At 43.6% G+C, this 14,589-nt stretch overlaps 1 protein-coding gene across 1 annotated transcript in view; it reads right to left on the bottom strand.

The window, feature by feature from the left end:
- Nucleotides 1–8,450: 8,450 nt before the first annotated feature.
- The window catches only part of LOC120997760 (extracellular calcium-sensing receptor-like), a 28,045-nt gene continuing 21,906 nt past the window's right edge, over nt 8,451–14,589 (bottom strand). Inside the window, exon 7 of the mRNA XM_040428026.1 lies at nt 8,451–9,367. Coding sequence (XP_040283960.1) covers nt 8,451–9,367 — 917 coding nt within the window. The remainder of the gene's footprint in view (nt 9,368–14,589) is intronic.

The raw sequence follows: 14,589 nt of genomic DNA, 5'->3' as shown, positions 1-14,589 counted from the left end.
ATTTAAAAGAAGAAAAACTGCTACAAGAGGACATAGTTTTAAAAGGTGCAAAGGTTTAAAAGTAATATCAGGAAGTATTACTTTACTGAGAGAGTAGTGGATGCATGGAATAGCCTTCCTGCAGAAGTGGTAGCTGCAAATACAGTGAAGGAGTTTAAGCATGCATGGGATAGGCATAAGGCCATCCTTCATATAAGATAGGGCCGGGGGCTATCCATAGTATTCAGTATATTGGGCAGACTAGATGGGCCAAATGGTTCTTATCTGCCGACACATTCTATGTTTCTATGTTTCTATGACCTTCCTGGAGGTGCGACCAGTGAGCCCTCGGTCCAGTTCATCCCCACCACCAGGGACTCTGTGAAGAACGGGGCTCATTGGCTCTCCGGCCCTCAGGGTTTTGCCTCTGGTCTGCTGGTACATTTGGTTTTGTGATAGTTCTACCGCTGTTGCTCAATCTGCATATTATTACTGTTATGTTCATGTATTACATGTGTAATAAAGTATTCTGTTGGTCCCTGGTCTGTAGTCTGCCTGTACCATGCTTGCATGACGTTCTGTAGGTCTGCCTTGGCCCCGGGGACGTGACACCCCCCTCACTCCTATGGCCTTTCCAAACACTTTTGTTTTCTCCAAATTCCAATTTCTCCTTCCAGACTCCTCTGTCCCTTGCAGACCCTTTTGCCTTTTCTAGGCTTCTCTTTCCCCCCGTACTTATCTGTCCCCTCCAGACTTATTTTCCTCTCTGTACTTGATTGTCCCCTCTGGGGTCCTCTGTTGCCCCTCAGACTCCTTTGGCCCCTCTTCTCTCCGCCTCCAGACTCCTCTTTCTCACCCAGACTCCTCCTTTCACCTGTGCTCATCAGTCTCTTTCCAGACCCTTTTGTCTCCTCCAGATTCCAATTTCTCCTTCCCGACTCCTCTGCCCTCCAGGCCTTTTTGTCGTCTGCAGACTACTCTTTCTCCCTCTAGTCTACTCTTTCCACCTATACTCCTCTATTGCCTTTGTTTTTCTTTGTCTGGCTGTTCCGATCTGTCTGTCCTCTGTCTGCATGAAGGTCCAACAAAGTTCCTGAAGTGCCCGATGAGAATGAAGTTATGGTACACATGCATGGTCTACGTTCACTTCTATGGATCTGGATCGAGTGCTGTATTCATTAGTCTCACAGAACAGCAGTGGTATTACATCCATACCTCTGTTACATTCTCATAGGGAACTTTGAGGTACTTCAGGACCTCCATTCTAATAATTGATCAGAGGACACTCAGTGATCAGATACGTATCCCCTATTCCCCTAAGGAATAACCCATTTAAAGTGCCAGTGACCTGAAGATGTCTGCTCTAAACAATGTCCTGTTCTCAAAAGTCTTGTGTATGTTTGACTAACGGTATAGTACATAAGATGAAGCTCTATGATTGAAATATATAAAAAATTTGTAAAAAAATATTAGACTTGGTCATTTATTTATTGAGGAAAAGGATCCAATATCACACATCTGTAAGTAGTAAAAGTATGTGAACCTTTGCTTTCAGTATCTGGTGTGACCTTCTTGTGCAGCAATAACGGCAACTAAACTTTTCCGGTAATTGTTGATTAGTCCTGCACATGGACATGGAGGAATTTTCTCCTATTCCTCCATACAAAACAGCTTCAGATCTGTTATGTTGGTATTTTTCTCCCATGAACTGATTGCTTTAGGTCCTTCTATAAAACTTCTGTTGGATTGAGATCAGGGCTTTGACTTAGCCTTTTCAAAAATGTACCATTATTTTTTTTTTATCATTCTTTTCTAAAATGACTTGTGTGCTTAAGGTCGTTGTCTTGCTACACGACCCACATTCTCTTTGCAGTAACGGACAGATGTCCTGACATTTTCCTTAAAAATTTGCTGATGTAATTAAGAATCCATTGCTCCATCAATGAAGACAAGCTGTATCAGGCATGAGTACTTTTCATAGATGCAGCCAAAGATTGTCTGTAAACTCCATTACAAATCCTATGGTCGATTCAAAGTATAAAGGTTTTAGTATTTTTTTTAATTACGAGTAGAGATCAGCAACCAGACAAGATTTGTTTCGGGGGTCCGGTGCGCCAAATTTTTTAAAAAGTTTGGTTTGGATCTGAATTGATTCAGGCCAAAGCGAATTTGCTCCAATTGCCCTGAAAGTATAACCCCCTCTAGCCTCCTAGGACTCATAAGGTTTAGGAAAACTTACTATCTTTTTGTTTATTTTTTATGAATTTTTTATAACTCCGCCCTCCCCAAGCTCTGGAACGCAATGATAGCAATAGTAAATGATGCCTAAGTGACACTGACATACATAGCTGTGGGGAAACGCACATTTGACGGTGTTATTATCATACAGCGTTTTTAAAAACACACCGCAGCGGTACACGTCTTATGCTTTTCATATTCCAATGCTTAAAAAAATTGTTCCTTATCGGGATGACTCACACGGTGTTATGGGATTAAATAAATAAATTAAAAAGTGTCTTGAGGGACCGTAATGGTTGGCAAGTGGCATTAGTGACATGATGTAGAGCACAGCAGCAGCCGTACAGAACGTGATGGTAGTTAGACAGAGAACAAGAGTGGCAAGATGGGGCACCGCCAGCAAAGAGAGGTCTATTGATGGCATTCAGCCTTCCTGGACTATGAGAAAATTGTTGTATTAATACAATAACCACATACGTAATCCACCTCTATTTAACCCCCCCAAAAAAGATAAAAATAAAAAATTAACATGTTAACCAACCCCCCTAAAAAATGTTTACATTTCAACCGTGTTAACCCCCAGAAAAAAAAAAATAATAATTTCAACTGGGTGGAAAGTGAGAACATGGAAACTGACCCTCAGTCTTTAGTGGCAGTGGCATGATGACGAAAATATGTAAACAGACGATTGAGGCTTGATGCTCAATTTCAACTAAAAGTAAATGACATTAATGCTTATAAAAATGTGTAGAAATCTGAGTCTCCCTTCCTTCTGGGATTCGCGTCCCCACCTATCCCTAGGTTGAACTTGATCGACTTATGTCTTTTTTCATCTGTATTAACTATGTTACTATGTAACTTAAAGGGATTCTGTCATGAGATTTGAGGCCTATAACCTAAACATATGGCCAGGTCTCTACTAATACCCTGAATCCGAAACAGACCTTATTAAATGTGCCTGTGGCTCTATTAGCATATAAAACAGGTTTTTATAACCTGTCATTCACGTACCTAATGTGTCCAAGGGGACGTCTCATCATGCAGGGTGCCCGGCTGCAGCCATCTCCGTCTGGTGCCCAGCGCTGCCTTCCGACTAGAAATCGCCGCCCTCCCTTTCAATAGAGCCGCCTACCTCCCTTGGTATTTCCACACCCCTTGGCTCAGGTGTTGCTAATGTAGTTGTAACAGTCCAGTTCTGGTTCAAAGTCTTTTATTGTGACTACTTGGGGTAATTGCACGGTCGATAACGTAGTCAGGAGGAAGCCAGTGGTCGATGCACAGGGTGAGAGTCATTATTAGAGGAGTAGGCAAACACTGTAGTCAGGAGGAATCCAGTGGTCGATGCACAGGATGAGCGTCAGTATTAGAGGAGCAGGCAAACACCGTAGTCAGGAGGAAGCCAGTGGTCGATGAACAGGATGAGCGTCAGTATTAGAGGAGCAGGCAAACACCGTAGTCAGGAGGAAAGTAGTGGTCGATGCACAGGATGAGCATCAGGATTAATAGCCGCGCAGGTGAGAGTGTCTTGATTACAGGCTGAGAGCACAATAATCTCACAAAGCAGGAAGTGCAAGGCTGGGTTTAAATAGGTTGTCCAATCAGCGAACAAGGTGGTGCAAACCAGGGAGGCGGGAACAGAACAAGAGGCACAGGAAACTAGGCTTCAGTTCAGCACAGGAGCTGTTCAGAAAGCTGAATAGCTCAGTTGGAAGAGCTGCCGCCTGGAGCACAGGAGTCCCTTGGTTCAAGTCCTGACAGTGGTCATTTAACCTTCATTATTTATTGTTGCTTCTCCCACAATGCTGTCTGGTTTATAGTTTCAGTTGTGGATAGCTGGTGTGTGGATCTCGGCAGAGTTCCTGGTGCTTCCATTGCTCCTTTGAAGTTAAGTCTTTCCTTTCACTTATTGTATTTTGTTTTGGTTCTGTGTGTTGCATTTCCCTATTGTTTGTATTAGGCCTGAGGGAGACTTCTGTTCATCCTTCCTTTTGGAGAAACAGGTAGTCTTGTCCCTGCCATTAGTACCAGAGTCCTATAGGGCTAGATGGGACTCTAGGTATTCCTGTGTATGAACACACCTACCTTTGGGGTCTGTTCATACTGGGATTCAGTCAGAATTTTGATTAGGGTTTTACTAGGAGGTGTTCATCTTCCTTCCCTAGTTCTCAGGCCTGATTCCCTGTTCCCCCCTTCCTTTTTATGCTCGGTGTGGTGTTTCCCTTCCACATTGAAGCGTGACAGGTAGATTGCTGCCACACCCTGGGTATTGCTGCAGTAATCACATATATATATATATATATATATATATATATATATATATAAAACTTAATTATATTGAACCCCACAAAAAAAGGATTTCTGTGAAATGTGGGAAACAAAATAAAAATATTTTCTTGCAGTCACAGTCACATGTCCTGTCTGCACTCTCCCAGTTTGCCAGCCACGCTTCTACTAATTCTTCTTTGGAATCCTAGCTGTGGCGAAACCAACCTCGCCACTGGGTTTTGGAGAGGACTGGCTGCTGGCCTCTTGCCCCTGGATTATGGGCCATATACTAACTTTTAAACCCCTGAACCTATTCAAGTGAATTTTGGATAGGTTTGTCCCAAAGTTATACTGTTTAAATTGATGTAAGTTATATGTATGGCCAATGTAAACTCACAAAGTTGTAACAATTTATAATAAGTGTAACTTGTCAGCTTGGGAGGAAAATGCTGGGTGTGTTTCTATTGTGCCATTGTCCCATTGTGTGTTTAAATGGTGATGTCTGTCCTGTTGTATCTACATGTGTATTGGTGATCTCCCTTTGTTCTGAGAGATAATTGGATTGCTCCTCAGGTTGTCTCCGGGACAGAGAGGAGGAAACCATGATGCATTGTGGGGATATGTTGTATCTGTCCTATGTCACAGTCTTCATTCTGGTCCTCTGGGGGTGTGAACGATTGGTTGCTGCAGTTACATTGTATGCGTTGTAAATTACTGATTGGTTGTATTTCAAACCCCTGTGGGCAGTACTATGTTTGTGGTTTATGAATACAAGAGGCTGTACGTGAAGTACAGTCAGACCACTGCTTGACTCTCAACACGGAGCCTTGTCTCGTTATTGGGGGGATTCGCTGTATGCTGTTAGAAGACCGATTGCCAGAAGTGTAAGCTGATTCCTGTTCGTCTGCTAGCAGCTATTCGTGAGGTTCCAGTTTGGAGTGCTATTTTGTATCCCGTTCGGAGTTTGGAGCATTCCCTTGTATGCCGTTACATTGGTGGCAAGCAGCGGGATCGTTCCCACAGCCCAGAAGGACAGCTACAAAGAAACATCATTCCCTGGAATTACAATTTGAGGGCAACGCATATCCCAGTACAGCGACCCTGACAGCACCAGAATGGAAACAGCAGTGAAGTACGATGAGGGTGTCATGGATGACCGAGATGCAGTCCGCAAAGGCATCTGGTACCAGGTACTGGGTATTGTGGAGTATATGCAGAACGACAGAGTCCCCACGGAAGACCAGCGGTTGCAGAAGCGAGTAGCCCTGCGGATGCCCTTCCTGGGAGAGCAGCCCCGGGAGGAATGGGTAAAGGAATTGGAACTCCTAGCATGGCGGGAGCTGTGGCTGGAAGATGCCTACCAGGTGCTCTGGTGGTATGGGGCACAGTACCTACCCAGGACAGCTGAGCATGACAAGCTGGAGGGAGAGGAGTTTGATGGTCCTGGCTTGTTCTGGGAGACTTTTTCAGAGCTGGAGTTTGGGAGCCCTACACAAGCCCGGTTCCATGATCTCTTGGAATGGAGGGAGAGCAGGTATGACTGGGACGACACTCATGAGATTGAGCAAGACCTGGTCCACCTGGTGACCCGGGAGATGGAGCTGGAACAGGGCTACCAGCAGCTGTTCCACGCTAGTGAGAAGGCTCAGCAAGACAGTAAGGTGACAAACCCAGTCTCCATTCCCCAGCGGCAGTGTGAAGTGCAGGGAGAGGAGAGCAGCGTCCTCCCTCCCCAGCGGCAGGCTGAGTTACAGGGGGCAGAGGTAGTTGTTCCTGCCCCCCAGCAGCAGAGTGATATGCCGGGAAGGCAGTGTGAAATGCAGGGAGAGGAGAGCAGCGTCCTCCCTCCTCAGCGGCAGGCTGAGTTACAGGGGGCAGAGGTAGTTGTTCCTGCCCCCCAGCAGCAGAGTGATATGCCGGGAAGGCAGTGTGAAATGCAGGGAGAGGAGAGCAGCGTCCTCCCTCCCCAGCGGCAGGCTGAGTTACAGGGGGCAGAGGTAGTTGTTCCTGCCCCCCAGCAGCAGCATGATTTTTTGGGAATTGGGAGCCCAGTCTCCATTCCCCAGCGGCCGTATGAATTATTGGGGATTGGGAGCCCAGTCTCCATTCCCCAGCGGCAGGCGGAGTTACAGGGGGCAGAGACAGTCGGTCCTGTCCCCCAGCGGCAGAGTGTCCAGCAGGGAATAGAGAGCCCAGTCTCCTTTCCCCAGCAGCAGGACACTGTATTGGGAGCGGAGACGGTCGGTCGCCCTCCCCAGCGGCTGGAAGTATGTATGGGAGAGGAGCTTGTTACACCCTCTCCCCAGCGGCAGCTTAACGCACCAGGGGGAGACAGTAAGCCCCACAACAGTGCAGATGGGACCGTGGTCTCTGCACTTACAGCACAGGGGGTAGAGACAGTCGGTCTCCCCCTCCAACAACCAGGCTCCAACCAGGCTTCTTCCGTGGTAGCGCTGGCACCAGGGCAGAGTACCGCTGATCCCTGCCCACAAAGCAACCTCCACTCCAAGCCAGGGAGCAACACAGAGACCGGGAGTACCAGCTTCCAACATAACCTTGGTGGACTCACTGGACAGAGACAGGCTACTAAATTCAACAGGTCCAGTATTTGGTTGTGGGTGGGCTGCCAGACTAACTCAGGTACCGACCGGCGTGAGGTCAGGTATCTGGTTAGTCTTCCCTGGGGGGGGGGAGATGTGTGGCGAAACCAACCTCGCCACTGGGTTTTGGAGAGGACTGGCTGCTGGCCTCTTGCCCCTGGATTATGGGCCATATACTAACTTTTAAACCCCTGAACCTATTCAAGTGAAATTTGGATAGGTTTGTCCCAAAGTTATACTGTTTAAATTGATGTAAGTTATATGTATGGCCAATGTAAACTCACAAAGTTGTAACAATTTATAATAAGTGTAACTTGTCAGCTTGGGAGGAAAATGCTGGGTGTGTTTCTATTGTGCCATTGTCCCATTGTGTGTTTAAATGGTGATGTCTGTCCTGTTGTATCTACATGTGTATTGGTGATCTCCCTTTGTTCTGAGAGATAATTGGATTGCTCCTCAGGTTGTCTCCGGGACAGAGAAGAGGAAACCATGATGCATTGTGGGGATATGTTGTATCTGTCCTATGTCACAGTCTTCATTCTGGTCCTCTGGGGGCGTGAACGATTGGTTGCTGTAGTTACATTGTATGTGTTGTAAATTACTGATTGGTTGTATTTCAAACCCCTGTGGGCAGTACTATGTTTGTGGTTTATGAATAAAAGAGGCTGTACGTGAAGTACAGTCAGACCACTGCTTGACCCTCAACACGGAGCCTTGTCTCGTTATTCGAGGGATTCACTGTATGCTGTTAGAAGACCGATTGCCAGAAGTGTAAGCTGATTCCTGTTCGTCTGCTAGCAGCTATTCGTGAGGTTCCAGTTTGGAGTGCTATTTTGTATCCAGTTCGGGAGTTGGGTGTTCTGCAGTAGCTGGGCCTGTCTCTCAGAAAGGGGCATATCGCCTAATCAGATTTTAACCCCTTGTCTGCTGAAACGGGCCGTTACACTAGCCTTTCCCTTCACTCTCCCTGGCAATAAGCTTGATTGATTTCTGACTGTCCTGACTCCCTAATTTGGTTTTACTGGCAGACACTGTAACACCCAACTACCCTGTCTCACAGCCCAGCACAGAAATACGTTCTGCTTATTCTGCTAGTACACCCCCCTGTCTACCTGAGTATTGATTGGCTATGCGCCATTTTAGTGGATTCATTTGAAACAAAGATTCAGGTTCATCTGCCGTCCGAAAAATAGCAAAGTTCGAACTGAACTCAGTTCAGTTCAAAGTGGTTCACTCATCCCTATTACAAGCATTTTGGATTCACCTCCAGAAATAGTGTATCTTCAGCATAAAGAGTTTGTGAGTTTTTAGATTATGAATTACGTGTTCTTATAACCTGGTGCCACCACAAACCAGTCCGGCACATATTTACCCAAAAATCCTATTCCTTTTATTGTTTGCTAACAGCTCTCGACTATTCCTTTCCGGCCTCAGAAGTATGATGTAACATTTGGGGAGGAAGATACAGCTCAGAAGTCCAGCGCTAGAGGCCAAGATGGCAAATACCTGCACAGCTACAGTATATTTTCCACTGGTGCTCAGATAGGCAGGGATGAATGAGAGCCAGACACAGCAGAAGACCAACATGCTGAAGGTAATGAGTTTGGCCTCGTTGTAGGTTCCTGGAAGGTTCTTTGCCAAGAAGGCTACAAAAAAACTTATCATGGCCAAGAAGCCCATGAACCCCAAAGTCATGTAGAAGAACAACTTATGTCCTTCATTACACTCAAAGATTATCTTATGATTTTCCAGCTGAGAATTCAGTGCTGGGAAAGGAGGAGAACTGTTAAGCCAAACAGAACAAATTATGATCTGCAGCCCAGAGCAAAGTCCTACAAGGTAACGTGGGATTGTAGGTCCCAACCATTTCCTCAAGGGACTGTTAAGAGTGGTGGCTTTAAATGCCAAGATTACCATAATAGTCTTAGCCAGGACTGAGGAGATGCTGATAGAGAAAACCACACTGAATAACGTTTGTCTCAGAAGGCAGGTCACCTTAGATGGCTGACCTATGAAGACCAAGCTGCAGAGGAAGCAGAGTATGAGAGACACCAACAATATGTAGCTGAGCTCCCTGTTGGTGGCTTTGATAATTGGTGTCTCCTGGTGTTTAGTAAACATTATTAAAATGCAGATAGTAAGAACTGAACAGATAACAACCATTACAACTAATGTCATTCCCAACGGTTCTTCATATGAAAGAAATTCTATCACTTTTGTTATGCATCGGTCTTTCTTCTCACTGGACCACTGGTCAGGAGGACACTTAACACAGTCACTGGAATCTGCAATAAAATGAGTCAGACTTTCAGATGTAGGTAAAATGAAATCTCCAAGGATGGGTATGAACATTGATGCATTCAATTTTAAAACCTCAAATGGATTCCAGAGCTTCATACAGCTAATGGCTTTTATATGGGATCTGGACCTAGTAAACCAAAGGTACTGTATCTACAGGAGGACCGCAAATAATCATTTTACATTGGCAGAAAATTGCCCTTAACCCTTAGGATACTGGAGTTTTTTTCATTTTTGCGGTTAAATTTTTCTTCCCTATCTTCCTTGAGCCATAACTTTTTATATTTCTGTTCACATAGTTGTATGAGGGCTTATTTTTTGCAGGACAAGTTGTACTTTCTAATGCAACCATTAATTATGGCATACAATATAGTGGGAAGCGGTAATAAAAAAATTCCAAATGGGTGGACTTGGAAAATAAACACAATTCCTCCACAGTTTTATGGGTTTTGTTCACACGGTGTTCCGTTTGTGGCAAAACTGACCCGTGCCCTTCATTCTCTTGGTCAGTACAATTACAACGATACCCCATATGTATAGGGTATTTTATGTCTAAATAGTGTAAAAAAAAAATGTAAACTTTGAAAAAAACATATTTTTTACATCACCATATTCTGACCCCCATAATATTTTTATAGTTATATCTACTGAGCTGGGTTCATTTTTTTCGGGACAATCTGTAGTTTTTATTGATACCATTTTGGAGTGTGTGTGGCTTTTTGATCATATTTTATTAAAAAAATTTCCTAAGAGAATATAGTATGGGTGTTTTCGGTCACAGTGATACCCATGATGTTTATATTTTTCGTTATTTAGATATTTATATTTTTATTATACGGAAAGGGGGGATTTAAACTTTTCTATTTTTTTATTTTTTTATATATTTTTAACAGTTTTGTTATTTTTTGTGATGATTTTGAAGCTCATATATGAGCCTACAAAATCTATTTTTTACATTTTTTATTTTAAACAATAATGTATTTTTAAACTGGACTTATTATTGAGAACTGCTCATTTCTTATGTTGGCCTGCCATCTGGTGACCAAAATAAAAATTGCCTCCTCAGCGAGGCTGAGCCCATTCAAATCAATTAACAGCATCCCCATTTCAGGGCTCAATACAGGCAAACCATGTGCCACCCCTACCCCCATTGGTAAACAGCATCAATAAAAATGGGGGTGGGGGTGGCACATGGTTTGCCTGTATCGAGCCCTGACATTTCTGATGGCAGCCCTGGATTTAAGCATCCTATCCTAAGATATACAGATGTAGCAGAGTTATCACATCTAGATAATGTGTTATGACTGTGACTGTTGACTCTGCTACATCTGTATCATTATTGCTGACATCACATCTTCAGGGCAGGGTCCAGGAGAATATGTAGAACACCACCCTCAGAGGCAAGGTAATTGATAATGATGTGTCTACAGGGCAGTCTCACCACACCTCAGATGTAGACATGACAGGGAACAAACACAATGAAAAATCTCATGTGACCACAAAGGAGGGAAGGAAAACGGAGCATTATAGATAAAAAATCACTATTAGTAAGTGATAACGTGTTGTTTCATGTCAATGCTGAAAGTTGCAAAACTGAAATACCCATTTAACCCCTTAAAGACCTTTGACGTACTAGTACATCATGATGATCGGGTGGGCATCGGAGCTGTGCACACCCGATCAATGCAGGGGCCCAGCTGTGATTGCGAGCTGGGCCCCTGCTGAATCCCTTTAACCCTTCAATGCCTTGAAAAGTCCTCAAGGTCTGCCATGTATGGAAGCCTGTGAGAGCCAGCCCCCAGGCTGGATCTTACAGGCACACTGTCAGTGTAGTACACTGACAGTCAATGTAGTTGAATACTGCATGTACTGTATTACATTGAAACAGGGATCAGACCCTTAAATGTTGAGGTTCGTGTAGTGGGACAAAAATAAAACTTGAAAAAAGAAATAAACCCCCAAAAAGTGTAATATTGAATTCGTAAGACTGAATTAAAAAGTGAATCCTTTAGAGGCATTCCATTTTGATCCGTCATAATAGAGGTTTATGGGCAAGCGTAACGGATCCGCAGGATGGAAAAGTCCTGTCCTATCTGTCTTAAAAGCTATCTTGAAAATTGAGAATTTTTCCTAATTTTTGGTAAATTCTGCATTTTTTTAATAAACAAAGGTGCCCTATATATCGACTCAAATTTACCACTGAAGTGGAATGCGTCATGAGAAAACAATCTCAGAATGGCTTAAATAAGTAAAAGCGTTCTAAAACTATTACCACATTAAGGTGAAAAATGGCTGTGTCCTCAAGGGGTTAATAGGTAAGAAAAAAGAAGTTCTGCATCGGCGCAAATTCACCAGTAGAAGCGGTCTTATTAGATGGATTCTTTTTGTTTTAATAAGAAACAACGCGTTTCGGGGATGAGAGACTCCCCTTCATCAGGTTTCACACACACATAACAGACATTACATTATTTATAGGTAAATTCTTACAGAAAAACCGCCAAAAGGATGCACCTGGGTGACGCCCCTTGTGGGAGGAGCCAACACCAGGTGTCATCCACACTTGTAATCCTTCATCATAGCACTGAGTAAACATAGCTGTAGACAGTTCTATATATTCTACATAAGATCGCATTAATACTATATTAAAATTCATCATTGATCGTTTCTTTATTTGTGATGTGTCGCATAACATTCCCGGTCATGTGATCGCTAGTATAAGTGTCACATGACTCGGGAGTCCGGAAGTATTAGTTAACTCCACGCCGCTCTTGTATAGCTGTCAGAAGAGAGGGCGGAAGTAGCGATACTGGGATCGCTTGAACTGCGCATGCTCACATGGGCCGGCGGCTTGGATGTCACGGGCCGAAGTAGCGATACTAAGATCGCTCAAACGGCGCATGCTCACCCCAGCCAGCAGTTAGGTTGTCACATGATCACAACTATGTGGTCATGTGGCCTATTATCTTGCCGCACGGACCTAGGTCATACTGGTGCTCTGTTTATTTTCATGGATATAGGTGGAGCCTATTTAGAAGTATATACAGAGCGTTATATGCAGCTGCCATGGGATTTTGCAATGACTCAAATAAATTATTTGGGGTTATAATAAAAATAAAAATAGAAATAAAAATAGAGTTATAAAAAAGGAGGGGGAGATAATGAATTTATATATTTATATATCTGCAGTTTGGACAATATGATAAATATATATAAATAAATAAATATAATATATAAAATATATAAGAACATACATGAATGTATAAGTCTATAAATACATTAAAAAAAATTATAAATACATAAAAAAAATTCACTATTATAAATTAATTTCAAAGGCCTCATTAAGCCCATATGGATTAAGACTGTTGATTTTAAAAATCCAATACATCTCACGACGTCTAATATACTGGACGTCAGTTTGGAGATGTAATGGAATGTGTTCGATTGGTGTTATAGTGAACCCTAGGGTATTGCCATCGTGGTGTTCTGCCGCATGTCTAGACACACTGTGTTTCATGTATTTTTTGCGAATTTTCGAACGGTGTGTATTAAAACGTTTGCGTAGAGTTTGTATTGTGCGGCCCACATACTGTAGATGACAGGGGCACTCCAATAAATAAATAACATGATTAGAATTACAGGTCAGGTGAGATTGGATTTCGAATAATTCCCCAGTGCTCTTGCTATTAAAGGATGAGCGCTGGTTAATATTAGTACAACAGAGGCATCTTGAATGACCACATTTGAAACTTCCTTTTGGAGCCTCAATCTCTTTCTCATCATTAGGGGGATGTATTGTGGATCTCATTTTGCTCGGGGCTAGCATATTTTTCAGAGTTTTGGCTCTTCTATACGTAAATTTTGGATTCTCCGGGATGATTTGACTTAGTATAGGGTCTCTTTTGATGATTGATGACATAAAGCAAGTCTACCGCTATTTATTAAAACAAACGTTTCAGCAATCATCGGAAGTGAATTTTTTGCATAAACAATCATTCCGTTCTTAGGACTGATTGAGCTTTTGTTCATTTCCATTATGGTTGGCAGCACATGCCCTGTTTACACTGGGAAGATGTGCTGCCGACACAGACGAGCAGTTCCTCATTTGTTGGCTGATCACAGGAGATTGCACAAAGGGGCAACATTAGGAAAACAAGTGCAGTACCCCAGACCTGGTGGCATCTTCAATTGTAAATAGCTGAGTAATGGTTGTGATTAGAGATGAGCGAATCGATATTGACAAAGTGGAATTCGATCAGAATTTCAGGAAAAATTTGATTCGCACCAAAGCCGAATTTCTGGTAATGACTCGTATTTTTTCCTAAAATGACTGCTGCACATGTGAGGACATGAAAAAAGGAACTCTGGGAAGGCAGCATCACCCATAATGCCATGCATGTAGCCAATCAGCAGCCAGCCCTGCCCTTGTGCGGTGCAGTTATATGTTCTAAAGCATTTTTGGGCTTGTCTTAGTGGGAAAAAATGGCTTATTAGCCGTTGTGTGGTGAAGTGCAAAGATTACAGCTTTTTTTGTCGTGTAATAGTGGCAAAAGTGAAATATATTTGCCTTTCAGCGGTGCAGTTATATGTTCTAAAGCATGTAATAGTGGCACAAAACAGTATTTGCCATTGTGTGGTAAAGTGAGAAAATTACAGACTTTTTTGGGGTGTTTTAATTTCCTTTTTATTTATTTATTTGATCTAACAGTATGTCAGGCAGAGAAGTGCCAGGCCCTGCACAGCGGAGTGGCAAAGGCCTAAATGTTTCTGGCGCAGGCAGAGGTCGCAGCAGAGTAAGGGGGCGTGCCATCAGGGGTCGGAGTGAGAGGCCTGAGCTCCTGGTGTCATATAGCGGTCGTGTCTTGACCAGCAACCCAGTGGTTCTTGAATGGTTGACTCGGTCATCCACTTCGTCCCAAGTGAGATCAGACACCGCCAGCCAAGAGTCGGTGGGTTTCTCTGACACGACGCTTAGTTGGCATGGCCCGGGAGCAGGTCCTGTGCCCCCACCTGTCCTGAACCTTCCTCTGTCATTTTCAGTTCCCTCAGCGCACTCTGAGAAGTATTATATGCCATAGGCTCGGCTCCACTTTTTAGCAAGGATGAGCTTCTAGAGGACAGTCAGCAGCTACTGCCCAGACAAGATCTGGAGGAGACATCCGTCACTTTCCCTGCTAGGCATGCAAGTAGTGATGAGTAGAGTGGCGTGGGA

The sequence above is a fragment of the Bufo bufo genome, chromosome 4 (assembly GCF_905171765.1).
Source record: "Bufo bufo chromosome 4, aBufBuf1.1, whole genome shotgun sequence".
In the NCBI taxonomy this organism is placed as follows: Eukaryota; Metazoa; Chordata; class Amphibia; order Anura; family Bufonidae; genus Bufo; species Bufo bufo.
This window is presented reverse-complemented; position numbering and strand designations above follow the sequence as displayed.